The 27,799-nt window shown below is 36.3% G+C and overlaps 1 protein-coding gene across 8 annotated transcripts; it reads left to right on the forward strand.

The window, feature by feature from the left end:
* Window positions 1–481: 481 nt before the first annotated feature.
* RHOT1 (ras homolog family member T1) lies at window positions 482–27,799 on the forward strand. 8 transcript variants are annotated; one of them, XM_075518558.1, is made up of 21 exons: window positions 482–681; window positions 4,499–4,557; window positions 6,799–6,880; window positions 8,082–8,125; window positions 8,930–8,983; window positions 9,348–9,400; window positions 9,946–10,054; window positions 10,643–10,744; window positions 12,206–12,304; window positions 12,728–12,836; window positions 13,792–13,912; window positions 14,604–14,688; window positions 15,076–15,221; window positions 15,838–15,938; window positions 16,186–16,316; window positions 16,667–16,750; window positions 17,529–17,648; window positions 17,990–18,189; window positions 19,577–19,699; window positions 25,418–25,561; window positions 27,045–27,799. In XM_075518558.1, exons 1-21 carry the CDS (start codon window positions 645–647, stop codon window positions 27,160–27,162), a joined length of 2,121 nt encoding a protein of 706 aa, XP_075374673.1. In that variant the 5' UTR covers window positions 482–644; the 3' UTR covers window positions 27,163–27,799. The 8 variants fall into 8 exon arrangements, with proteins under 8 accessions (XP_075374673.1, XP_075374674.1, XP_075374681.1 ...); XM_075518566.1 differs by having other exon boundaries at window positions 484–681; window positions 17,987–18,189; XM_075518559.1 differs by lacking the exon at window positions 8,930–8,983 and having other exon boundaries at window positions 483–681; window positions 17,987–18,189.

Consider the following 27,799-nt stretch of genomic DNA (forward strand, 5'->3'; position numbering starts at 1 on the left):
TGCTGCCTCTTGTTAGGACTGAGGTGTCCCTTCCTGGTCCATCTGGAAAAAGAACAGCAACAGCATGATGAACTCACTGGGCACCTCTAATTTTCCATATACAAGTTGCACCATACTGCCCAGGAGCAGCAATTTGTTATGGTTTGGATCATAAATTACCATGCAATTTGAAAGGGAGTGCGTTGTCTCACTTCTGATAAACGCGGATGCGCTGGCTTGGCTGGCGCACCACTGCAGCCAGCACCGTTTCATTGCAGTACGTGAAATCTGCATCGTGGCTCCTTAATGGCAGAAGACTGAGTCACGGTCCCAGGGAAGCCCAGAGCAGAACTCCCCCCTCAAAGAGGGACAGGGGCCCACCAGCCCGGTGCCTGCTGTATTCCCCGGCCGGGCTCTGAGCGACGGCGGCGTAAATCGCCTCAGGGCGGCGCGCGACCTTGAGCGCTCCGCGCAGCCGCACGCAGGCGCGCGGGCCGCCGCTACCAGGTCTGTCCTTCGCGAGCCGCCGTAGACTGCCCGCTTCGCGGCGGGGAGGAGGCGGCGCGGGGGGGTCGCGGCGTGAGGGGATCCCAGGCCTCAGCGGCTCCGCTTCCCCCGCCGAGCCTGATGTGAGCCGCCCCGCGCCGGGGCCAGGGAGCGGGGCCATGAAGAAGGACGTGAGGATCCTGCTGGTGGGAGAACGTGAGTGCGGGAGGGGCCGGGCCGGCCCCGGGGCAGGGCGGGGGCCGAGGCTGTGGGGCAGGGCGGGGGCCGCTGGGGTGAGGGATAGCTGCTGTCGCCATGCCGCCGGCTGTCAGATCGCCCTGGCGCTGCGGGGCGCGGGGTCCCTCATCCCTGCCCGTGCTCCTTCGTCTTGGGACGGTGAGCCCGGCCCAGGGCGGCCGGGAGAGGAGGGGAGCCCCGGCCTTGCGTGGCTGGCAGAGGTCGGGGTTGGGTGCGCCGTGACCGCTCCGTGCTTGATGACAGCGGCGGGAGGGACGCGGCGGCGGGCTTGGGAGTCTGTGCGTGCGCTCGGCCCGGAGCTCCCGGCTTCTCGCGTTCCTTTGCTGGATAGCGAGCTCGAAGCATGGAAGTCAGCGTGCGTAGTTGGTGTGTTTCTTGGACGTGCCTGGAGATGAAACTGGGCTGAAATTCTTGCCCTGTGTTTGACCACGTCCTGTTTAAACTTTTTTTGTGGAAACCGAATTTACATCTTTCTTGTTTACTGAGTTTGTAAAATCAGTGACCAGATGTGCTCCAGGCGGTTATCAGTCGGGTGTTGTGGACTTGTAGCTAGGACAGGGCTAGGGAGCAAGATCCCTGCTTCTGCCATTAGCTTGCTATATGACCTTGAATAAATAGCATGTACTTATATGCATACTAAAGTTACAGTGGGTGTGTGCTTTTTCATACGTTCCTAAAATGATATCCTTAAGTTCACACTTAGGTACCCAAATAAGTGGCTAGGCTTTCAAAGATACAGCTTCTTACTGATGTAAATAGTAGCAAGGAGGTTCTGTTTTGTTAGTTTGTAAAGTGCGCTTAAGTTCCTCACAAGGAAAGAATACAGACTAATTACCAAGTGTTATTAGTAAAATTACTTAATTATACTAAGAATGTAGTACTACTAACAAAGCTTCCCTGAGGACTGAATGCCTCATATGTATTTATAGTACAGTTTATGCAGTTATTTTGTAGCACTGGTTGGCTCTGTCTGTACTGCCTAGAAAGATCCTCTATGACTTCTTTAGAGAGGAATCTTCAGGGAGATAGTACTATGCAGAAAGAGTTAATTCATTAAGCTTGTATTTGGCTAGTTTTACAAGATTCAATTTATTTAGAAATGTATTTGTGCATTTGAATACACAGTTGAATTCCTCTTCAGAGTATATGCCTAATTTACCTTACTTTCTTTGGCAATTGGGTGTTCTGAACTGGCTCTGTGCAGTGGTTTAAGTACAGGTGTAACAGGTGCTTTGATTAGCAACTAGGCTCACGATGTGTTCAACTGAAAATTTCAAAGATACAGGTCTCTTAAATATAGCAACATATAGTACATGGCACATATTAGAGGTTGTGAGCATCTTCATATTATATTTTTGTTGGAATTGTAATGAACAGAAGGGAGAGATTTGTTTTACAAATCGGTAAAACTTGTCGGTTATACTGTTAGTACTGTTTTGTGTACATGTGTTTTATATATATTAGTCTGAAACCACAAGTTAGTCTAGACCATGTAATACTTGTTAGACGATAACAGCAGATCGTCAGGTTCAGACTCTGAAATATCATGTGAAGACCTTTTGTTGTAAGCCTGTTCCAAAACACAGCCTTTTTCATCCCCAGTGGTCTACATTTTAGGTTTTAGGTTGTTTTAGTCCTAGTATCCAGGGTGCAAACATCAATTTTTAATAGCCAATGATTTTCAGAATATGTTCAGCATGTTATTTCATGCAGTGTGACCTAAAAGAATGACATAGGAGGAAAAAGATGAGTTAATTATCACAAAGTGCTGTGCTGTTTTCTTCATCCCAGTCAGCTGATATTGTTTAGGCTGTTATTCCTAAGACTGTAAACAGAATTGGAAAGGCAAATGGTTGACCTAGATTCAAGCAAAATAAACCAAATCTCTACACTTCAACCTATGGATTTTCATAAAAAACAACTATAGAACACTTGGAAGTGTGTTAGAAGCTTATAAATACTGAGTATCTTTACTAACCGGCAGTCCATAATTTTCTATTTTCAGTCATATAACATTAATGAAATGAGATTCTATATCTTGAAGCCAACGTGTTTCGTCACCATTTCAAATTAAAGCTGACTTGGTCACATGCAAAATATGCCGCACCATTTTCAGTAATTATCTAATAACTGTACTTGCCTATCAGGAAAGTACTTACCTATGGAAACAAGAGATCTTTTAAAGTTCTTGCGATTCTGTCAGGATGAAACTTAAGATGTAGTTTATGCAGGAGGACATGTGGCAGTGTAAATTATGGTTTTGGCTCATATGAGTATCTTTGATGAAAACACAACCGTATTGCTGTTAAGAAACCTGCATCTTGCTGCTCTCCAGCTAATACCACTGGTGAAAAACTTGCAACTATTCTCCCTAAGGAAAACAAAAGTCTTCCTCCCCAGGATAATTTTTTCTCTGCTTTTTGTAATTTTGTAATAACTACTCTTTAACTTACCATGATGAAGAGAAGCTTTTATTTCTGGATGTCAGAAGGCCCTTTGTTACTATATCAAAAATAGACTTGGATAAGTTGAATGTACCTTGACTACATCATCCATTCAGTAATACCATTTTCTGGTCAAAAGCAATCAGTCTTACAATTTCATCTCCTCTTCTTCCTCCCATATTCAGAATTATATACGATTAAATAGACAAGTGTAAATACAGCGATATCAGCAAAACAACTTCTGTCAATGGGTGACATATTGTTTCCAGTACGAACAGTGATGCAGGCTCTGACTGATTGCGAGCACTGTCTTGGTTGGTAAAACGTGCGTGCTAGCGAAGGTGCTCTATGTCCAGGATGAAATAGTTTTGTGCTTGAATCGAGGGCTGTCAGAAATATACAATCCCAGATAATAGTTGAATCTGAACATTTTGTTTTTTAAGAAATGTCTCGAAAACAAATAAAGCAGTAATAGTCTTTCAAGCCTTTCAAAGGAACAGGAAGTTGACAGATGAAGTTTTTAGAGAGAGGGAAACCCTGAGAAAAGTTACCAACTCTTAATTTTAAATGGTCCTGTTAAAGATTCTCAAAACCAAGCAATCCCACTGTGATATCAGAAGTCTGAACTTTGCAGGTAGACAGAGTCATTTATTTGATTGAATACAGTTGAATATTGAAGCAGAGATTATATTATTCTTCTTCTTGGATTAAGAAAACTGTGACTTTAGAAGGGTTGGTGGTTTGGGGTTTTTTTTTGCTTGTTGTGGGGGACAGCTCATTTGTATCAAGGAGATTATGCTCTTACACTTTCAAAGTAGTCAAACTGGTTTGTGGCGATTTTGTCCATTGATGCTGGAGCCGTGTCTTCTTGTCCAGCTCCTATCCTTGGTAGTTTAGGACTGAAGGACAATCATCATATCAAGAATACTATAAAATTAATTAATTCCTAAATTCCTTTCTGTGTGCTTTCTTTGTTTCTATTTACTAAGTTGTATTAATGCATTTCCAGTTTGTTTTGAGTTTTTGTTTGTTTGCTTAAGTGTTCTGTATTAAGGTTAAAACCTGCTTATTCTTTTGTGTAAGACAGAGCAGGATTTGATTCCTTTCTGGATGAAACGTGGAAGTGTGAAATGGATCCTAAGGTTTTACAATAAAAGAATTATGAGAGAATTGCTGTCATCCATATTTAGTACGTTTAAACAACAGATTAAAAGCCTTTAACGTGGTCAGTTGGAAAATGTTTTTAAAATACTTCCCATTTTAAGATGCAATGCAACTACTGAGCATAACAAAACCAAATTATTTAATCTCTGTTTTTAATGCTTTTGCAGCCAGAGTTGGGAAGACATCACTAATTATGTCTCTTGTCAGTGAAGAATTTCCAGAAGAGGTAGAGCATCCTTATTTGTTTTCTGTGTTTTATTTCTATCCTGTTGTATCATTTTTTTCCAAAGACTAAGTTAATAGGTTCTACTTTAAAATAATGTTTCCTATTTAGAAAAAAGATAGAAGACTAAAACTGCAATGATGACTTCTGGAAGAGTGACGTAGGCTAGTTTAAATATACCTCAGCGTGAAGATTAGGAATTTAAATTTTATCTAAGTTCCTTTCTTGTTTTTCACATGGTTAATTAAACTAATTTTTTGATATCTGAGGAATGTTAGGGTTTTTTTAAGCAGTTGAAAATGGTCATAACTGGCCGCATATTTCAACATTAGAGACTCATAAATGGGAAGGTGCTGAAAGAGGCAAGACTCGCAAATTTTTTTGGAGTGTTGTATTTAAAGAGCAAGTAGATTGAGGAATTAAAAAGTCATGTAGTATAACTTATACTTAGCCATTTTTTGTAACTAAGCAAGACATTCCTTTATTTCTATTTTTGAAGAATCTTTTCCTGTCTCTTTTGAAGAAAAAAAAAAATGCTGAAAACTCTTACTGCTTTCTTCCAGACTAAAAGTAAAGCTACTTCTACATTTTATTCCTTTAAAAAAACAGCACATAGTTCTCTTTATACCATAAAAAGAACTGCAGCTGCTGCAAATAGCTAAGCTTTTTACATACAAACATGAATGTTTATTTCTTCTGATCACAAGTCTTAAAATAGACATCATGTGCTGCTCTTTGAATCTACACTGTGCTGTGTTTAATGCAAATCAGTAGGTTACCACAGTTCATGAGTCAAGATTAGATTGTTAACATAATTGAATTTAGTTCCCAACCTTGCAGGTAAGAAGGAGCTCCAGTTTCTGTTTGTTCTTAAACTGCTCAGGGACCCATTCCTTTGACAGGTTGTTTGTTGATGTATTTAATGAATTGTAGGCCTCTATTCACTTCTCAGTTTCCTCCTGCTGTATAAGCTAGAATATTTCTCTAAACTCATGTTGAGAGAAAAAGCATCATTTATATAAAACACAAAATCTGCCTGACATTACAGAAGTAACTTTTAAAAAAATACTGTATCCTATATAAACTGCTGAAAGAGACATGCACAATTCCTACAGGTCAGTCATGCAGATCGGAGCTATATGGGTGTAACAGACATTTCAGGCTTTGAAATAGTGTTTAATATACTGGGTATTACCAGTAATCGTTCTTGATGAAGGTGTAAGTACAGCCTGAAGCTTTACAAAGAGCCATTCTTCTGGTGATTGGCTTTTCTTTTTTCCTTTTTTTATTGAAAAGTATCATGAAAGTTCAGGGTCAGCAGGTAAAAGTCAATAAATAGCTGTGCAGGAAGTTTCCATTAAAATTAGGTTTAAGTTGATTCTTCCTGAATATGGATTAGTGTTCTCTGGAAAAACTGGCCAGCAATCATAGCTAGTTTATGGTATTTCGCAGAACACACTTCTTATTAGTATCATGTTTTGCTTTGCAGACTTTTCTGAACTTAATGTTTAGCACTCTGTCAGAAGCAAGGAACTTGTCAGGTTATAATTATGTAAACATTGAGACTTGTATTTTGTCTGTCATGCTTGTTTGGTGTATCTTGAATGTTTAAATTTTTTTTTAACAACTCATGCACTGTTCGCAGGGGTAGTTCTTGTACTGATTTCAGTGGGAATAGGATCAGGATATCTTGTGCAAAAATTAAAATGTTTAAACATAGATTAAACAGTATTTAATTTGTCAATAATGGCATGCTAACTCTGATATTACTGTCCTGCTAAAGAATGTATAGCCCTTTGAAGTAATTGGTTGAATTTGATAACCCCCCAAATTTTAGGACTTTTATTTATGACATTTTTGTTTAAAGTAAATTGCAATTCAGGTTTTGTTTATAGTTTTCACTATTATAATAGTTCTCTATAGGTGGTTGGATATAGTGGATTTGAGTTTTATAGAAGCATTCACTGAATCATGTAACAACATTGCTTTCCTGCAAAGCATGCAGGAAGTTCCTTAGTAAGTAGACTAATAAAGAATGAGAAAGTAGCAGTGACTTTCAGTACATTGCAAAAAAAAAAAAAAAACCCAAAGCCCAAAGTACTTGAACTACTACTTTGTTCTATTTGTTTAAATAGTTGTTCTATTTAAAGCTGACTAATTGGCAGGTGTATTATAGTATACATTTTTTTTTACCATCTGGATTTTCTTTAAAGGCTTTTTCTTGCTGTTTCTTTACAACACAAGGTTCCACCACGAGCTGAAGAAATCACCATTCCAGCTGATGTCACCCCTGAAAGAGTGCCAACCCACATAGTGGATTATTCAGGTAAGGACTACACAGTGCCATTACTGTTTGACTGATTTGGTATGGAATTGTTTATCTAACTTAGTAGCCTCTTTAACAGTCGTACTGGTGTGGGACCAAAGCTATATGTAGGAAAATACTAGATTAAGTAGAAGCTCATGGGATAAAACTAAATCAGATGAAGACGGCTGGTCCTACTAATTCAAAGCCTAATATCAACTGCTGTTGGTACTTCCATGAAAGACAATCGTAGCAATATTCCAGTGAAGTTAGTATTCTTTGTGTGATGGACACATTTACAGGTTCAGACAAAGGTGGGTACTTTCATGGAATTAAAAACTTTTTCTTTCTTTCAGTGAAGAATTTACTAAGATGCAGGAGACTTCACATAGTTTATATTCTATGTCTTTCTAAATTTCTAAGTTTGGACACCTTATCCTTTTGTGTCAGTTTCATATTTTATATTTTTGGTTTTTGATATATTCTAATCTCCTTGACCTTACTGAATAGATAAATAGGCTTAGTATCAAGGTTCATATACTATCATAAATATATGCAACTGTTGCACAGCTAGAAAAATCCTTCCGCCATTTATAACAGAAGCCAAGAATTAGGCCATGTTAGCAGACACCTTCCTGTCTCCTCTCTCCCACCACTGCTGAGGAAATATCTTTGCTGTGTTTACCTATTTGGAACAAAGAAATAATGCTTTTTTTTTTCATTAGACTTGAGCTTAAATTTATGCGGAGTGAGTTTTTCTTTCTATTGGATGAAGTGTTTCATAGATTCGGTTAACAGAAGCTTGGTCTCACAAAAAAAAAATTGACACTGCAATAAAATTAACATATGTCATATTCTGTTGTAAAAGTTTACATTGTAGAACAATGTTGCTACTTATTATCTCAGCAAAGGGCTGTTGATAAATGTAGGGGATGCAAACTATGACTCATTCCAGAGAGAACCTGTCTACAAATTTTAAAATAGCTGCTAAAAAACTTGAGTGCAACAGACTGTTTCTGTCTTGCACGTTAATGGATCAATTTCATTACTGTTACAGTAGAAGCACTCTTTAGTGCATTTTATAAAAAGATGTTTAAATAACGAGCTTTCACAAGGCTGTCTTATGAACATTATGAAATACCCTAGTTCAGTTACTTAAGTTTTTCAGTTTTGTTCGCAAAAATGTTTAGTATTAATGAATGGCTTATTCTTTTGAACGCAGAAGCAGAGCAAAGTGATGAGCAGCTTTACCATGAAATATCACAGGTAAGTGTATTTTAGCGTTTACTAGAAAATAGTTTCTGCTTTTGGAGAAATCTTTCAAGTTCTCTGCATTAGATGCGCTTCAGTTTGAATTGAAAAAAACCAACCTCTCTTGCTTTTTCTTGCTTGGCATTTCATTTTGTTTTGTTTTGTGCCCTGTGCTATAGTAAACCTTCTTCTATTTAAGAAAAGTAGGTACTGCCACTGTGTTGGTGAATTGAGCTTAAGCTTTGTGCTTCCAAAGGAAAGGACAGAACCTAGATATCTTTTAATCAGTAGGCTAAGGGATTGACAGTTTTTGTAAAGAAATAATCCTACCCTGGAAAGATCAATTTTGATTCTTTCTGTCATGTTGTACTGTTGCATTTATGAATAGCAGGGGATTCTTGGTAATTTTGTAATTCCTTCTGTTTCCTATTTTCAGTTCTTTCTGAGCACCTTTGCACATTTTCTGTACAGTCTGTCACAGTGTTGTGTTCCATTTCTGGCATTTAGTTTGGTACTTGAGTGGAGGCTGCAAATGATGATTCTTCAGTTTAGATTTCTTGGTAGCATAGGTCTCTCTGCAGGCATAAGATGTGAACATTGCACTGCAAGACATGCGTTTGGGCACTTCTCAACATATAAATTATTTGGTTTAAGCTGTTGTCAGGCTACAAGTAGCTTAAACAAGTCAGGGACACAGTTTTTGACTAACGGTGGAACTGTTCTTACTCTGATGTTGTTACATATGGTTCTTAATTGTCTCTGTTGCTCTAGAGACTCTAAACAGTGGAATTCTATGCCTTTCCTTTCTTTTCATTTTAGGCAAATGTGATTTGTATAGTATATGCTGTTAACAACAAGAATTCTATTGATAAGGTATGGTAACACATTTTATCCAGTTATTGCTTGAGATGTAACTTGTGCACTGTTAATAGTTGGCAAGCTGAAAACTGTATTAGACATTTAAAATGCATAAGATGGTGTTTGAGATCAAGTTGTTAAGAGAATGTACAAATGTATTATTGCTTCTGGTCCATTTCAACATCAGAGTTTTCAGTCATTTCAGTCATCTGAGAAAGTTGCTTGTTAATCAACTCCAGTTTTTATTTGTTTCTGCCTTTGTGGGCAAATATGTGCCTTCTTGGGAAAGAAGCAGTAGCAGTTGTAGTTGAACTTCTGCACAGTTCAGTCATTACATTTGAAAATGTATTTTTCATGTTTGTTTTTAACCCCACTTTAGGTAACAAGTCGATGGATTCCTCTCATCAATGAAAGGACAGACAAAGATAGCAGGTGCATAAGTAAAGATGAGAAGTGTGAATTAGGCTGCACATCGATGGGTGTCAATGGACAGTGTTGAGGATGTTAATTGTTTAAGAAAATCAAATTCTAAACTTAAAGTTTATATAAGAAGTCCAAGCAACAAGAGATATAAAGTATGTAGGTCTGTTACATATGCCAGCAATGCTATTTATTTTGAATTTCATGGGCAGCTTTTACCAGGTGTGTTTATATTTGTTATGGTATAACTAGTTTTGACTACATGGTCTGTATAGGTTTTCTACTGATGCCGGTTTTGTATAATAACATGATCAGTTACTTTTGTGTTTAACTGTGTGGTTTTTGTAGTATCAACAAGAAGTACATTTCTGTCTAAGTGTATATCAGAACAATTTACTTAAAACTGCTATCGTTTAGTTTTGCTTATTGGCTGCCAGTGATATTTAATTACATCATTAAAATAATACAATAGCTTCTGGTGGGAGGTAGGATGCTAAATTAAGACAGATCTTTTTATCCCTCTGTCTTTAAAGCTCTTAACCTGTTTTTGTTTTCAGGCTGCCTCTTATATTAGTTGGAAACAAGTCTGATCTAGTGGAATATAGCAGTATGGAAACTATCCTTCCCATTATGAATCAATATACAGAGATAGAAACATGTGTAGAGGTATGCAAGACTTTCTGAAGTTAGAATGAGTAACAAAAAATACATTCTTGCCAAGCATGTGTGGCAACTTTTTAATAGAAAAGGTGATTTTTTTTTTTTGTTGTTGTTGTTCAAAATAAAATACTCAAATATAAGTTATTATAATCGTGAGTTTGTATGTTATTTTTCTTTAGAGAAGATTACACTGTTGTATAATCAAATGTTACTGTCAAATTCATCTAATATTTGGAGCCTCCTCACATTCTTGCCTTTAGCATGTGTTTTAAATTTAGTTGCAAATTAATTAAAATTAATTCAATTAAAATGGAATTAATATGTGTGGGTATGCCTTTTTTCTTTTTTTTTTTTTCCCCCCCGATGTAGATACAACTTTTTGATTTCTCTGTTATTGGTTTGACAGCAAATTGTTGTGAGACCTCCTTTATTAATTACTGAACAGTTACAGGGGCTAGATGTCTTTTTTCCAAAACAGCACTGTACCCACAAGAGGGGGCTAGATCTTTAAAAGTTTGATGCTTGCTTAAATTTCAGAAGAAATCACCAAATAGTCCAGAAACTAGCTAATCAATATAAGGATTTCTCTTTCAGTGTTCCGCCAAAAATTTGAAGAATATATCTGAGCTATTTTATTATGCACAGAAAGCTGTTCTACATCCTACAGGTCCTCTTTATTGCCCAGAGGAGAAAGAGGTATTTATACATAGATTCTAAGAACAAATAATATAGGGGGGGAAGTTAATCACTTTCCTGTTCTTTCCTTTTCAGTGGATTTTGCATTTCTTAGTGTGTTCTGTTACCACCACCCCATCTCCAAATGTCAAGCATTATATTCCAGAACCATGGTGATTGTTCTGTGTTGTATTAATCTGACCTCTCTTTCCTCTTCCTTCAAAGCAATGAAGACAGTTTTTTGTTGCCCATGTGAATTGCTAAGTAATATGAGAAGCTTTGGTAATGGCTTTAAACCCAATGTAATGTGAACAAAATCATGTGTTCAATTCAGTTCTCCTTTAGATATACATTTCACAGTAACTCCATTTATTTCAGGGAAACTACTCCAGACTTGGTCTGATTTAAGGGAAAGAACTTTTCTGAGCATCTTGTGAGACTTTGGCAAAAGGGATAAGAAACAAGTGATGTGGCTGGTTTTTAAGTATCACAGGTAGTTAGCTCAGAGTATTACGGAGGAATATGGGTTTTTTTGTTTTTTTTTAAAACAATTTAATGGGCAAATACAAATAAAATCTCTAAAATAACAGCCATGTAGTATTGGGCAGTAGGAAGGTTGCTTCAATCATAAATACTTTGTTAAGTAGAGAACCAGAGAATAACCGTGTTTTGATTTCTTCCATCAGAATCATCTTTATGAGTTAGTAATGTTGTGATAAAAATTGTTGTGCTGAAATCTTTTTGGTTTTCCAAAACCAATCTCTATGCAATCTGTGTGACCTCTGTGAAGAGAAGAGTCCGTCATCACTGTAGTTGTTGGGCGAGAATTACCACTGTCTGTTTTCCTTCACTCAGAAGGTATCCCAGCAATTCTTTTGTCATAGAGATAGTCCATATGATCAATGCTTTGCCTGGTAGATGAATGAGCCCTGTGAAGATTTTCAGTATTTGATGTTTGAAGCCTTCTGAAGCCATAGCTGAAATAGTGAATAGAGATAGTGTGCTTGTTTAGAAAGAGTTGACTGTAGTTCTAGAGCTGTTTCTTTTGCAAGGCACTGGGATTTCAAGGCCTCCCCCCTGCCCTCCAAATGTTTTTTTTTGGGAAAAAAAAAAAAAAATCAGTTGGTTGTTTTTTAAAGCTTTCTGTAGCAATAAGACTGAATTTAGAGAACTGATTTTTTTTTAATAACTAAGTAGTGCCACCTTCAGCTTGTGAAGAGCTTGAGGCTCTTCTAATAATTGAATAGAAAGACATTTAATGTGGAATAATTGCTTTAAATTTTTGGATATAAATTTGCTAGATCAGGATTTTGTTTCCTCTTGCTTTTTATTTTTGTGTATGTGTGTATGAATGTCTCCGTTCTAAAAATGAAAAATGAAGGCTAGTATTTGTTTTAATGTGATTGAGCTGTCTGATGTCATTCAGTGTAATCTTTTTATATTCAAGCCCAGAAAGATACTGAATTTTCTTTTATTCCTTAGATGAAACCTGCCTGTATTAAAGCTCTCACTCGCATTTTTAGAATTTCTGATCAGGATAATGATGGTACCCTCAATGATGCAGAGCTCAACTTCTTTCAGGTAAGTCTTTTGCTTATCTTTTCACCATGCTTAATAGTTGAACTATATAATTCTAGAAAAACAAGTGATTGTTTTTGAAGGAACAGTAGTAAGGTGAATTATAAGGGAATTATAAATACTAAAAGTTTCAAGTGCAGCATAAAAGAGTGGATCTGTAAAAATGGAAATGCTATTAACTTTATTTCTAACCATTGTTCAAGTTTTAGTTCAAGAGCAAAATAAAAAAAAACTATTTAAATGAGCAAGCCCCAATGCTTGTATTTAAAAATAAAATAAAATAAATTTTGTACACCTTTATTTCCACTAAGAAATTGGATTGTCCTTTACTAGCTTATCAGAACCTTTAAAGCTGTATTTCATACAGCTGTTTGTCCAGCTTAGTAGCCAGCGGTCCTAACATGCTCTTTTTGGGTTTTTTGTTAGAGAATTTGTTTTAATACACCACTGGCACCTCAAGCTTTGGAAGATGTAAAGAATGTAGTCAGGAAAAACCTAAGTGATGGAGTTGCAGATAATGGATTAACATTAAAAGGTAAGCCCTATTTAACTCTTAAGATATGTCTTTATACAGTTGATAATCATTCTTACATAAAAAAGCTAGTCTTTTGGAATATGATCTCTGTCTTGATTCTTTTAGACTACAAGAGCTGGGTGTAGTGGCTGTATGATATCAAAGGATGATTAAACTGAGGAATACTGGGGTGAATAAAATAAGGTCTTTCTTACTTCTCGTTACAGAGCTTGGAATCCAAATAAGTATACTGATTCAAAAGAGGTTGTCTCCTAGATAAATCTGTATCCTGTCTCTAGGCTCACTGTCTGCAACACTTGTCAGCAAGGTGTGGTGTCTGTCAACATTTTAACAGCTATGTTGTACAGATTTGCTTAGAGCATATGGCAAAAGTGAAAGGAGAAAAAACATTTTCTTTCTGAGCATCAAGATAACTGCTTTGCTTGTGGAGCTTACATATGTAATGGGACTCATGAGAAATTGTAAAGAGTGGGAATCTTAAGGCATAGCCTTACTGAACAGTGAAATCTCAGTGTTCATTAAGCCCTGGAAAGTGCTAAACAAAAATCCTACCCAGTTATTTTGATACAGGAAAACTAAAGGCAGTCTTCCGTGAGACTGTTCTCCAGGCTTCTTGCTAAGGCTTAGTATTTTAAATTGTTGAAAATATTGTTGTCTTTATTTTCATACAGCTAAGTTCTTCTAAAATGCTGGTACTGAAAGAAGCAAACAACAATAGAAAACCAAGTGGGTTGTTTTAAGGAAGCAGTTCCTTGAAGGACACTTTTACAAATAACATGATTTCTGAACCTTCAGTCTGTGTATCTACAGATACGCTGTAGTGTCACCCAGGAGGTTTCAAATCTGAACGCGTATTTCAAGCTTTTTTGTTTTCCGTGTGATACTGATTCTATTAAAAATACTTGTAGCAGATAAAGTACTTCAGGACCTCAAGATCTCACAATTTGATTTTTAGGTTTTCTTTTTCTACACACACTTTTCATTCAGCGAGGAAGGCATGAAACAACTTGGACTGTTTTACGTCGCTTTGGATATGATGATGACTTAGAGCTTACACCAGAGTACTTGTTTCCTCTGTATGTATCACTTATTTGAGCTTTCTTTAACTTACAGGCATTTAATTTGTACTGCTTCAAAGGGTTATTGTATTGTGTTTGTTTAACACATTGCTACATAAAGTATCTCCCTTACTTTATGACCTACCAGCCAAAATCATGTGACTGAAAATTACGAAGGAAGAACTCCTGTTTCTTGTGCCAAATCATGTACTGCTGTCTCTCTTTATAAGAAAGATGGCAAAAGAGACTCTTAATACAAAACTGGAACATAAATCTGAGCAGTTGCTTATTGTATGTGGCAACAAATTAGAAAAGGCTTGTCAGCATTTTCATAGCAGTTGAGATCCTTTGAAAATCCCCAAATTAAAAAGTTAAGAGATCAACCGTGTGGCTTCTTTTAAAAAATGTAACTACATAATTTTCCGTTTTAAACACCCCCCCCCCCCAAAAAAAAAAACCCACCCAACCAACCAAAAACCTGATTACTATATAGCTATATATTGTGTAATATAAAGACACTCACTCATAATTGTAGAATTCCTAATTAAAAGTGTGTGCTTTGATCTCTAAAGATAAATTAATGAAGGTAAATGCAAGGGCCAAATACCAAATATTGTAATTCAAAAAATCTGTATTTTGAGTTTTAATATTCTGTATTTCATAAACACACTTAACACTTCTTGTGTTTATTTTTGTTTTCAATAAACAGGCTAAAAATTCCTCCAGACTGCACAACAGAATTAAATCATCATGCATACTTGTTTCTTCAAAGTATTTTTGATAAGCATGATTTGGTAAGCTTTTAATATGAGAGTGTGTCTGTCCTTATACTTAAGAGTCTTAGTTTGTTAGCAGTTGTGCTAGCAAAAAGTGTGTTTTTGTCATTACATCATTTAATTCAGAAACTGGCTCTGGCTTAAGCTTTGCAGTCAAAGCTAGCCTGCTGTTTATATTTCTGCCTACAAGGAGAGTTGGCAGTCATAGTTGTACTACCAATTTTTTTTTTAACTGGCTCATATATTTAGTCTTATTTAAAAACAAGAAAACAATTATTGAAAAGAAAGCAGCTCAGTTTCTTATAGGCAGTTTCTTGAATCTTGCAAGCATACAGCAAGAAAATATCAGGTTCGAATAGACATGCATTAAGTGATTTATGTCTAATATTTTATGCTTGTTTTCAGGATAGAGATTGTGCTTTGTCTCCCGATGAATTGAAAGATTTGTTCAAAGTCTTCCCTTATATGCCATGGGGACCTGACGTTAACAACACTGTTTGTACAAATGAAAGGGGGTGGATTACATACCAAGGGTTTCTCTCTCAGTGGACGTAAGTGTGATACATTACATTTTAGTAGTTGAGAACTTTGGGTATGATAATGCATTTGTAGATGCCTCTTAAAAATCTAGTAGAAAGAATGGAAGTTTAATAGCTGAAAATTGACTCAAGCAGTCAAGTTTTTATAGCCATCCAGTGGCCTAATCTTCAGACAATTGTAATAACCTGTTCAGGATTTGGCCAGTATTTAGTGCTAACTATGAAGAAGTGTCTCTTCAAAATGTGGAAATCCCCATGAAACTTGTTGAAACATTTATTTCTGTTGTCTACTCTTTAGAGACGGTATGAATAATGATGTTCAATAATGACGGTTTTTTCCTATTGAAAATGTGGAAAATGAGGAAAACATTATTTGAGGGGGAAAAAATAGGGTGTAGGTTGATAGGCCTCAGCAAGTACTGCCTTCATGGTGTTTTGCTGGTTACGAAGATTGGTAAAGTTGCCACCATTTACCTTCAGAGTGCTTTGTCCTTCAGTACTATATAGTGCCAGGAATACTTCTATCATGTGAATCTGGAGATAGGAGGAAAAAATTGCTTCAGTACTGTAAAGAATTGGTATCACAGATGCTAAAAATTTAGAAACTTGTTTTTGTCCCCTCTGCTAGACTAACCACATACTTAGATGTACAGCGTTGCCTGGAGTATCTGGGTTATTTAGGCTACTCGATACTTGCAGAACAAGAATCTCAAGCATCAGCAATTACAGGTAATAAAAAAGAAAATTGGTACAACTTAGGAATTTAAATTTAGAAATCTGCTCAAGAGTAAATTATTTAAACAAATGGTCTGTCTTTTTTCACTTATTCTTTTTTACTTTCTGCTCCAGTCAAACCTTTGATTTAATATTTTTGATTGTTTTGTGTGCATTTTAATGTAAGTGGACAATTATTTCATGTTTTCACATACATACATGCATGTACATCTTGTGAAAAATATTTGTGTTTTTTCAAAAGTAACAAGAGATAAAAAGATAGACCTCCAGAAAAAACAGACTCAGAGAAATGTTTTCCGATGCAATGTTGTTGGAATGAAAGGCTGTGGGAAAAGTGGAGTTCTTCAGGCTCTTCTTGGAAGAAATCTAATAGTAAGAAACCTTTTGCTTATATTCACCTATATATGCTTTTGAGTTAAGTTTAGACAGCAAAAGCAGTTGATCTTAGAGCTTTACTGATTATTACTCGGTTTGGAGAGTTCTGTGAGGGAATATAGAATTATTGGGGAGGGATTCTTTTTCTTCTTTTTAAGCAAACAGACAAATGGCTATTGCATGCAATAATTACTTGTACATCATGGATTATAGCTATGCATGTACTTGCAAAATAAACCACAGACTACTGTAATTTTCATTCATTAATAAATGGAGTAAAACAGCTGTTCAAATCTAACTTAAAGGGGAAAGTTGCTGTGGTCTAACATGAAATTGTGCTTTTTCAGAGACAGAGGCAAATACGTGCAGAACACAAGTCTTACTACGCCATTAATACAGTCTATGTATATGGACAGGAAAAATACTTGTTGGTAAGGTTGCCTCATTATTGTTTGCGTAATACTGGTTAATCTTAAAATTCAGTGAATTATTCGGAGCCTTCTGCAAACACATTTCTGTTTTAATTACCTCTTCTTCATAAATGTGGATTCCCCACAGCATACCATCCCCCACCCCACCCCCCCCCAGCTCAAATAATTTCTGGTTTTATATGTTGGTAATAGTTTAAACTGAACCTGTTCAGGACCTGTTATTTTTGAAACCTTGACCTAAATTGTACAGAACCCAGTCCATTACGTTTATGCTGCAGGGTGTCAAATTATAACATAGATAAATTATCAACAAGTAATCTACCTATTTAGAAAAGAAGAATCTGTCGTGTAAGGTGATTAGGATGGCTAAAGTTAATCTTCAATGGGTGAAATACTTTCTTTAAAGTTTGTTCCACTGTAGTTTTCCTTTATGATAATATGATATCTTTATTTTCTAAGATCTAGTCCTCTGCTCTGTGGTTTTCCTCTGTAGGATGAATGCCAGTTTCTATGGGAATCTAAGACTTTGTGTTAGAAGTAAATGTAACTTTTATGCTGAGGTTTTGATTGCCTGCAGATGTGATGTTAACAGCTCACATATGTTGGCTGTATGGTAAATTCCTACTATTTGTTTTTTGTTAATTCTGCCTATTGTCAGTCCATTAGTTCTAAGCATACATAGAAATGAACCATAAAAATTATGAGGAAAAAGTTATAAAATTCCTTTAACTGCATAATGATAAAGCTTTTCTCCCTCTCTAACCATCTTTTTTTCCAGCTACATGATGTCAGTGACTCTGAATTCTTAACTGATGCTGAGACCATATGCGATGCTGTCTGCCTGGTATATGATGTCAGTAACCCTAAGTCCTTTGAGTACTGTGCCAGGATTTTTAAGGTTTGTATAGTTTATATATACAAACCTTTACATTTATGTATCTTTTCAGTGACAAAATATTCGGTGTCAGTTACTGGTCCTATATGGAAGTTCTAGTGCTTAAAGGACATGTTGTTTATGAGTCCTCGTTATACATGGCTGATGCATTAAAAATGCAGTTTTGTTATTCATACAAAGCTAACGTCTGCTTATCTATATAAAATATTCTGCTTTCTAGAAATGCCTGGCTTCAGTGCAATGAATATATCTTAATGCTGCTGCAAACAGTTCAACTCAGGGTGTTCCAGGTTGAATGTATCGTATACTGTTTCTTTTACCTTTTTTCTTTAAATTTGCAGCAGCACTTCATGGATAGCAGAATACCATGCTTAGTGGTAGCTGCAAAGTCTGACTTGCATGAAGTTAGACAGGAATATAGTATTTCTCCTGCTGAATTCTGCAAAAAACACAAAATGCCTCCACCTCAAGCCTTTACTTGTAATACGGTTGACGTGCCGAGTAAGGATATCTTTGTTAAACTGACAACTATGGCAATGTATCCGTAAGTACTTGAACTGTTCTATTTTTCATATTGCATGGGTCACACACAATACCACTGCATGTCATTGTTAGTCATGAGGATGGAACTTCCTCACTGAGATTTAGCAACAGAGAGACATAAGTGACTTGAGTAGAATCTTCAAATTATTTCAAATTGAGAAAGTTGGTGTGTATCCAACATAGACATCAGTGTTCAGCTATTGTTGCTAAGGTATTTTTTAAAGAATACGCTACTTCATCCAGCTCCTGTTGCAAATTCCAATGAACATGTAGGGTTTTGTTCTGTCCTTACTGTGGATGCATAACTCAATATGTCAATATCAATATCTCAGTATTTTTGAGATACTTGTGTATAAGTTGTACTGTAACCCTTGTTAATAGCTCAACTTTACAGTTTATTACAAGTAATGACACTCTTTAGTGAACAACAGTTCCCCCAATGCACTGCTTGAAGCGTTTTTTTATTTTCAGGGTGTTTATTACTATGTGCTTCAGTTCATTAATCTAATAGATCTTATATTTTTAAATAGAATTTCTCTGTAAACACCTTTTGGGCTTCAGATAGAAGATACTTAAGGTCACATTCTTCTTCACTACACATCTCACTGTTGCTAAGCTCACTTTACATCTCTCTTTTTGGTGGGTGGAGCTTTTAATATGGTGTTGAACTACATAAATATTACAGCAGATGGAGTCTAGTATGACAGCTGACATTTGCTTTAAATTAAATACAACTAATGTCACTTTCACCCAAAATAATAGGATTTTTAAAAAATATTTGAAGCTGAATTTATTGGATTAGATTTGTAAAGCTTTTGTTTTGTTTTTGTTCTTATGTATTTATTTTGTAGTGCTGGAATACTGGGAAACCACTGAAGTGTAGCACTGACCAAATGTCTTGTCATATCAATATTCCTGCTTCTCCCTTAGTTTTCAAGCATGTGTGTTTGTTAGGGTGGGAAAGGTAGAGGTAACTGTCACTTTGTAAAGTGTGCATTCGAAGTGGTAGAAAATGTGGCTTACTTTCCTTTGAAAAAGGGGTGTTATCTATTGCTGTGCAGACATACTCGGAAGCCTTTAGATGCTTTCCTTACAAACTTAAATAAATTCAGCAAACATTTTCATCCATGTTTATGCTTTGCTATTAAGACCTGTGTATGGTGGTCATGCCAAAATGTCCAAGACGTAGAACATGTAACCTTAAAATTCTGCACAGCTGTAGTTGCTTCCCTGTACCCTTGCTTCCCCAGTGTATTTTTTTTCTCCTCTCCTTACTCATTCAAATGTACCTTTTATTCCTAAATCTCTCTTGGTTGTGGCACAGTCCTAATGTGCACCTGATTTTATGAGCAAGATTTCAACTCCTGTCCTTCTGTGTGTTTTCGCAGCCATGCCCGGTTACGCTGTATGTGCGCCTGCAACAGGTGTACATTTTGCATCTGTCAGAACTTCCTCAACTCAGACTTGCTGCAATCTGTAAAGAACAAACTCTTCACTGCAGTTCTTAACAGGTCCTTAACTTTATTTACTAGGTACCAGGTGTGCTTTTAAAACAAATTTTTTTTTAAAAGGCAATTGGTAACCTTATATACTGCAGATTTTTCACTCTATATCCACTAAATAGGCAGATACTTACTTTAGTAATTGTCATTAAATTGTCAAACTTTGTTTAACTTGAAGGTACTTTTGGTCTTTTGAGTTTAGTCTAGTGATTTCTTTGAAACATTACCAATTTGGTAGTTGATTCAGGCACTTAGTGATTGCAGAAATACTGTGGAGAAATTAGGACTGTATTTTTAGGGAACTGGTAATGGACATTAAGTAGTGTCTGTAAATCTATGTAATGTGTCTCACTTGAGACATTATAGGTTTGTTTAGTAATGATTAGAGGTAGTGCCTCTTAGATACCAGTTACACAAATATTTTCATAAAAGCACAGCTCGACTATAGCAGCATCGTATAAAATTACATGTTTATATTTGCTAGTTGTTTGATATTTGGGAATTCATAGAATTTCTGTGTGTGTGTTATGCTTGGTTTGCACGAAGAGTGGGTATTTTGCATAAAAAAAAAAAATTCTAGAGCTTTTAACATCCAATTCCTCTGAATAAAACGCAACATGTAAGAAGTGGTAAATGGTTAAACACTTGCAGACCCTTTGTAAAAAGCAATTGGTAAAGAGAGATAACTGGTTTTCAGCATTAAAAACAGTGCTATATCTTGTCTTGTGTGTATGGTAGGCAGTTTTCAAGACACATGATTCACTAACACCTCGGCACTTGTCATCTCACCCCAGCAAATGGGAGTTCAAACCGAACAATTTTTGTAGTGTAGTGGTTCCATCCTTTATAGCCTTCTTGGAGGTGTATATGATAAATGTGATTCTTGGAGGCAGCTATGATAAATGTGTTTGTTTGAAGGCCATGGTTAGAATATCCTGACATGCTGCTGGTCCATGTATGTTACTACTTCATACTGTTTTCAGATGTATCTGCTCCAAATAAGAGTGGCTGTCTCCTTTAAATGCAAGTTACACACACATAGGAGGCCTACTGATATACCCACCTACAGTATTGAGCATCTTTGTGAAATGCCACTTTAATCCAAGATAGAAGTGTTAACCACAGAGTGAGAGTTAAGAAGGGTGAAGAGCTCACTAGCTTGGGAAAAGACTGCGAATATGAGTGAGACTGTTCCTGCTGCATCTTTTCTACAGCAGTCATCCCTTGGACAAAAATCCCTTGAAACAGCAATATCTTTGCATATTGTCGCTCTAAAACTTCATTCAGCAGTCGCTACTAGGAAATCCCAACTCTTTATTATTGAGGCTGAAATCACCTCTGTAAGGCATCCTGATTTTTTTGGAATGGTTATGGGTTGCTACATTAGCTGTTGTGGCTTGTTTCTGTCTTGTATGGGCCTGTGGTTTTTTTGAGTCCTGCATTAGACATTGCACTTTGTTCCTCTGAAATACTGTCAAGGACTCGAGGTATTGAAATGCTTTTATGAGAAGTCTCAGGATGCTGTCATTCCACACCTTGTCACTAGATAGTGTGGAATAAGCATAGGAATCTGCTACTGCCTAAAAAAGTCTATAATTCAAGGTAAGGAGAATTCCTCATAGACTTTTCCACTGAACTTACAGAAAGGAAAAATTATTTGCTAAAATCTCTTTGTCTATAATCATTCAGTTAGTCACTAGGGTTTTGTTGCAGGTTTCCAGCATGCTCACTTCATCTCACCAACTCTCTTCCTAGTTAGCTCTTCAAGGGTGTTTCTTTACAGAACACATTGCTGCAGGTTATTCACCATTCAGTACATGGACTACTGTATAACTGTATGTATAGTAGAGCTGAGATATCTGTAAACAAGAGGGAGTAGCTCCTAATTGTAGACTTAGGAGGGTAGAGATGGTTTTCTTGTTAAAAAATGTTAGCTCCTTAGATGCATTTTTTAATCTAATGATTTGTGATTAGGTTAGAGAAAGCATTTAAATCAAGAAGGATTTTCTGATGTAGTTAGTTTATATAACTTTTCTTATTTTGCCTTTACAAGTGCTTACCATTAGGTCAGGTAGTTGGGCAAAAGTTAGGCAACTGATGGGTAAAGGAGGTTTCTCAAGAGTGCTTATTCTCCTCATCCCTTCCTATTCTGAAGCTTTAGACAGTGGAAGTAGGTAAACTGAAATTTTTCAGATTAGACCCTTCCTGTATTATTTGTTGCTAAGTAATGCTTAAATACTGCTACCACGGCAAAATATAATATCACATTTGAATATTCCTGCCTTAGTAATTAAAGGAAGGATGTTGCCTCTATGCAACTGAAAAACCTATTCATGCCCACCTTCAGTTTATTTTCTATGGACAAACTTCAGAGACTCTCCCAAGGGTTTGTAGGCTATCAGAAAGGCAAGTTCAACAACTGTGGAAGTTCAGTTTGGAGATGTTTGTTGTGCTGGAATGGGATTGTTGGTTTGAACTACCCAGGATCACACTTTATTGGTTCTTTGACGAAGAAGGCACTGCATTCAAAGCACTGTACTTGCATGTATGAGACTTGTTACTATGCTGTAGTATTTTTATATTTTTAATTTGTTCTTTCCTTTAGGTGTCCATTTGTATTTGTCTGGCTGGCACTTAATCTCTTTTTACTACATTGTTTTACCTCTTTTTAAAAACAAGGTTTCTGCTTATGTCATTCTAACCCTTTCTTTAATGATGAGCTTGGATTTTGGGCTTTTTTTTTTTTAACTCCAGAGCATCAATTTTAAGTGTGGTTTTTTTTCTGCTTTCTTAGTTTTAAATCATTCACTTGTTGCCTTTGCTTGTATAGTAGTGGCATTTTTCTGTCAGCTAAGTTCATTTCAAAATAAAATAATTCTAATGCATGAGAATTGTGTTGTTCAGTGAGGGAGACTTCTCTGAGAATGTTTTTTCTTTTTTCTAAAGTTTTTAAATATTGTGGAATAGAAGTGAAGTTCTACTTGCATATAAAACATGTTTTTTTCAGGAATTATTTGTAAGATTTTTTTTCTTTTTTATATGAAAACCTTCCTTCTGTGAAATTAAAGTTAAGACGATGGTTTCATTTTCCTGTAATAATGGGAAAGTTTTAAGAGCATAACCCAGGATTTATTTTTCACTATGTGCAGTGTACACAGATTATTTTTCAAAACCATAGTATATTGCCATTAAATCCAGTTGCAGAAATCTGTCCCTATACTTAGATGTACCCCAAATTAGGGCAGTATAACAATATTTTACTTACCTATTTTCCTTCTCTAAACTGTTTAATACCCCATACTGAGTAGACATTTGCAAAGCTGTGTCTCCTGATTTCTTTCCAAGTAGAATATATTGAATTGGCATTTTACATTCTTCTTAAGTTTTGTAGATAATAAGATGCACTTGGAGCTTTTCACATTTTAGATGACTAATGCATGGGGAGAAATTCCAACTGCTGGAATGGGTTTACATCCTAGGAAAACAGGTGCCTGAAGGGAAGCTGCAGCAGCTTGCGCATGTTACACGGTGTTTTTGGAATTCAGTTGCTTATATTTTATCATTAGAACCTATTGTCTGTCAGAGCAGGCTGCTGCTGCTTGCTGGCTGCATTAACTTGCTTATAATTTTGGTGTGAGTAGCCATGTGACTAGCCTGTTGGCCTCACCACTGTGCTTTTAAAATGCTTTTGTTGTTAGTACAGGCATGTTTTTGAACTTTTATAGTTAAAGTTAAACCTTCCCAGACCTGGGATTCTTCTTCTGCTGACATAGGGAAAAGTGTCAGTATCGGCCCATAACTCAGCAATTTTCTGTGTGTAACCATGATAGGCATGCTTAGTTAACCTCTCAATAAGTGCATGTTGCAAACTTCTTGTGAGTTGTTAAAGCCTCTTAAAAGAAAGACTGTACAGATTTCAAAGAGCTTATTCAACAAGTGACAAGTTCTTTGACTTACTGTTAAGGGTAGTTTGAATATAAGTCTGTCTTTTTCCAAAACATGCATTAAAATCCGAATTTTCTGCCAAAGGCAAGATTTCTAGACTTTCTTATATATGTGGAACTAATTCTATGATTAAATAAACATACCAATCTATTTGGGAAGTTTGAAAGCTAGTTATAATTACTAATAAGCAAGAGTTTCAAATACAGCTTCATTTATGGAGTCCTAACTACTACTGTGTTTGTGTCTATGTGCACATCCATCTATAAGTTTAACCCTTGGAGAGAATAATTTTTCTGATTGAGACTTACTCTCTTACTACAAGGCAGTAACAATTTCTACCACTGGTGAAAATTAGTTTTGTAAACACAACCACACTGGAATTAAATTTGAACATTATTTACTGAAGAGGTAGAATTTTTCAGTATGTATTGAGAAAAGTTTTTCTGCATTATAGCCACTTGCATGTCAAAGAACCTGTGCTGGAAACAAACATTGATCCTTTTTTATTATTTCAGACTTTTTTTTTTTCCTTTAATGGCAGCTAAGCAATATTAGGGATCAAAGTTGCAAAAATGGAATTTATGACAGCATAAGGAACATTAAGGAAGAAAAATTAGAATTTTTTCTAAAGGTGTAAAGCAATTAGACATCCATAGTGTTCTGAATTTCAGTAAGTATTTTTGAACTTTGGATTTTTGGGCTGAGATGTTCAGAGGGCCCTAATAGTTTCTTATTGAAGTCAGTAGATTTCCTTGAGGTTATAAGACAAATCCCTGCCTTGATTTAGTTCCTTTATTTAAATGAAAGAGTTACTGTTAGGCTTAGAAAAGGGATCAGAGTCAATTTACTTTCCCTTTAGACATGAAAAGAGGTTTTTATCATGACTGAGAATATATTAATTCTTTTTAAGGATGAAGCACGCTCAGCAAGTTTCTTGCATACCATTAAATATGGACATGTGCAAAAGTCAAAACAAGGCAAATCATAGATAGGAATCAGAAAATCTAGATGTGGGAGATAGTGCTTTATGAGGCAATGCAAAAGCATTCATTTGCAATTTAAACAGTTATTTGCACTTTTAAAGGGATGCTTTTTAAATTACACAAATAGTTGGGCATTTGAATTAACCAAATTAAACTTGAGAGTTGTTAGTTATACAAATATTCGCCCAACAGAGTTTGTCACATAATCTATTAAAATCATGTTACATGCAAGTGATTTATTTTACATACACTGATAAGTTTTTTATAATTTACAGATCTGAAGACAAGTGTTTTGTAGTCTTTTACTAAAAAAAAAACAAACCACAAATGCTAAAGCTCTTAGTAGTGATAAAATACAGTCTTGAATCGAATTATCAACAGTAATGAGATCTTGTCAGGTTTAGGGCTGATGTGTTGGAGTCATTCCAGTGTGTTTAGCACAGGTACTCTAGCTTGTGCATATGGTGCAGGAGTATTGCAGTATCCTGTTGGCATGTGAAAATTGAGGCTTTGCAGATGGAGTGGGAAGAGATTCAGTTTCTTAAGCCATTTTCTTTGTCCTTAAAGCAATGGCATTTAGCTATATAAAATTTTTTTTTTTTTTTTTTTACTTAGCTCATCAAAAGTACAAACTCCATTTATTTCTGTTTTTCCCCAAGCACTAAGTTTTTAACAACTGCACAAGAATCAGGGGCTAGATGGCTAAAAATTCTCTGGGCTTTGTCATTTGAGCATATTTGAGACACTTGCTGTTGTTGAGCCATGCTATGAACTGCAAACTGTGCATGTGTGTAAAAAGGTTAAGACCCTACATAGATGAGTTGGGGGCCATGCTGTTAGCAGACGAGGAAAGCAGTATTATGCAGCAGGTGCACGCCGTCAACTTTGTAGAAGATTCCATCTTCATGGAGTCATCTCTTGGTCCACGTTTACTTGAAGACAGGTAACAGCAGCCAAACTAAGGTGGCCTTGCCATTGCCTTTTCCCTTTCTTCCCCTCAGCAAACCACTTGACATCTAGTTTGCAGAGTTTGTCAAAACTAGCTGTAGAAGAACTAATGCTTGCAGGAATTCATGAATTTGATCTGTTCCATAACCCAGCAAGATACTCTTAAATAGGATTTTTTGAGAGACCAGCTGCGTTTTCGCTATTTGTGCACCAAAGAGCCTATTTTTCAGCATGTGGTATGACAGTACACTGGTTATCTATATGGCTTATATTGCTCCTGCAAATGTCTACTAAAGAAGTGTATTTGTGTATTTCGATAGCAAGTGACAATTTCTGCTCTGTTAAACAGCTTGTATGCTATAGCTCTGCAGTTCACGCTATTTGAACTCTCTGTGCACCGTGTATGCTTAGGATCTCTGTGTGCTTGTTGTACTTAATACTCCTGCAGCTTTCACTGAGTAACCCATGATGATTAATACAGGCTAAAATACGTAGGCTAGTGAAGTTCTGTTGTAAGTTCTATCTTAAACAAAAGCAAATGAACAAACAAAAAAAACCCTTTACGGTTGTTTAGGAACTTCTTGTGCTTTGAATTGTGGCATTTATAACTTGTTTTAAACAGTAGCTCCTGCTTTATGGTAAGCTGTCATACTTGAGACTACTTTGAGGATGGCTAGCCGTGTTTAACTGAGCATGCTCACAAACTTCTTGCAATATTTGGGAGAGTTGGGTCATTGGCTGTCTCTACTGTCATGCAAGATGTGGCTTTTTATGTCATACAGTCACTTCATACTGTTGTTACATCTTGTCTTTTTCTGTTGATGCCATTGTCACTGCTTGTTTCACTAGCACTTTCTCTTAGCTTTCAGCTGGTATTGGATGACTGTTTCTATTGCTGTTCTTGTGACTGTACTGGGAAGAAAGGGATTTACAAATGGTCCTTCTTTTGATTCTAGCTTTTGGAAAAATATTACTTGCTACTTGTCAGTAAACTTTTTGGGGAAAGAAGTATAAGTAGATATTCAACAGGACTGGAAAGCTTTTCATGGAAAAGGAGAAATATGCAAACTCAACATTGGGAAAAAAAAATATTTTGCTGGACAGAGTTGTTCTCACTATGGGTTATTAATTATTTGCTAGCTATTTTTGTTTTCCTTTTCTGAAAGCTTGCTGCTGCTCTCAAAGAGGACACACTGCCCTCCCCACATTTATGACTAATGATCTGCTCCTGCATTTCTCTTCAGCTGTGTGAGCTCTCTGACTTTAGTGAGATCTACTAATGTGATCAGGGCTGCAGATCAAATCCTAAGGTTTTAGAAAAGTAAAATGACTGTATAAATACTTGTAAGGCTGAATTGTAAGCTGCTTGCCTGTGACAAGTGTAGTGATGAATTTCCAAAAGCAGAGTAGTTTAGCACAAGTTGTCTGATATTCCTGTCATGGAATTAACCTGGTTTTGTATGTGTGTTAAATTTTAGGCATGTGACACAAGCGGACCTCAAGAGCTCTACATTTTGGCTCCGAGCAAGTTTTGGTGCTACTGTCTTTGCAGTTTTGGGTTTTGCTATGTACAAAGCATTATTAAAGCAACGATGATCTGAGAAGAAGCACATCTGGCCCTACCAAATAAAAAAAAAAAACCTTTTATGTACATTCTGAATGCTTTAAATTCTGCTAGAAATATTTATATATGCAGAGTTACTTTATTAATATTTGTAATTCATGCATAAGATTATTTTAAATTATAGCTCTAACTACAGTATTGCATAATGTGTGGAAAAAAGAATTGCATCTTAACAGCCAGCTAAAATGGCTTAACTTGTGAGGCCAAAAGGGAATTTGTTGTAAATAACCTGTACATATTAAAGCAGTAAGATATTGCTTCCCAAAAAGCTATTCAAAATACTGTTCTTAGATGTTTCACCATGGTGACATACTAGTGTATAGTTGAAGTTCATTTTCGGTTGAGTAGGTTCAACTCAAGGATCATGCTTCCTCAAGGATTGCTTATTTATTTCACATTCATCTGAAGTGACTTCATCTTTTTGGACTATAAGCTATACCAGGCAGAATTTGTGATTTTCATTCTTCTCTATTCTTTTTAACTGATGAACAAATTTCCCCACTATGCGTTTCAGTAAAAAGTTACTGTTGCTGTCCTGGCCTATGATTTTGTATGTTACATGACCAGTGACATATTTAGCAGTCTGATAGTTCTTTTAAAAGGAAAAAT

The sequence above is a fragment of the Mycteria americana genome, chromosome 16 (genome assembly GCF_035582795.1).
Source record: "Mycteria americana isolate JAX WOST 10 ecotype Jacksonville Zoo and Gardens chromosome 16, USCA_MyAme_1.0, whole genome shotgun sequence".
Classification (NCBI taxonomy): Eukaryota; Metazoa; Chordata; class Aves; order Ciconiiformes; family Ciconiidae; genus Mycteria; species Mycteria americana.

Coding starts and splice junctions, on each gene's coding strand:
- RHOT1 (XM_075518566.1), top strand. CDS start 645: ATGAAGAAGGACGTGAGGATCCTGCTGGTGGGAGAAC. Junction 8,126..8,929: donor TTTACCATGAAATATCACAG/GTAAGTGTATTT, acceptor TTTTCATTTTAG/GCAAATGTGATTTGTATAGT. Junction 16,751..17,528: donor GACAGGAAAAATACTTGTTG/GTAAGGTTGCCT, acceptor CTTTTTTTCCAG/CTACATGATGTCAGTGACTC.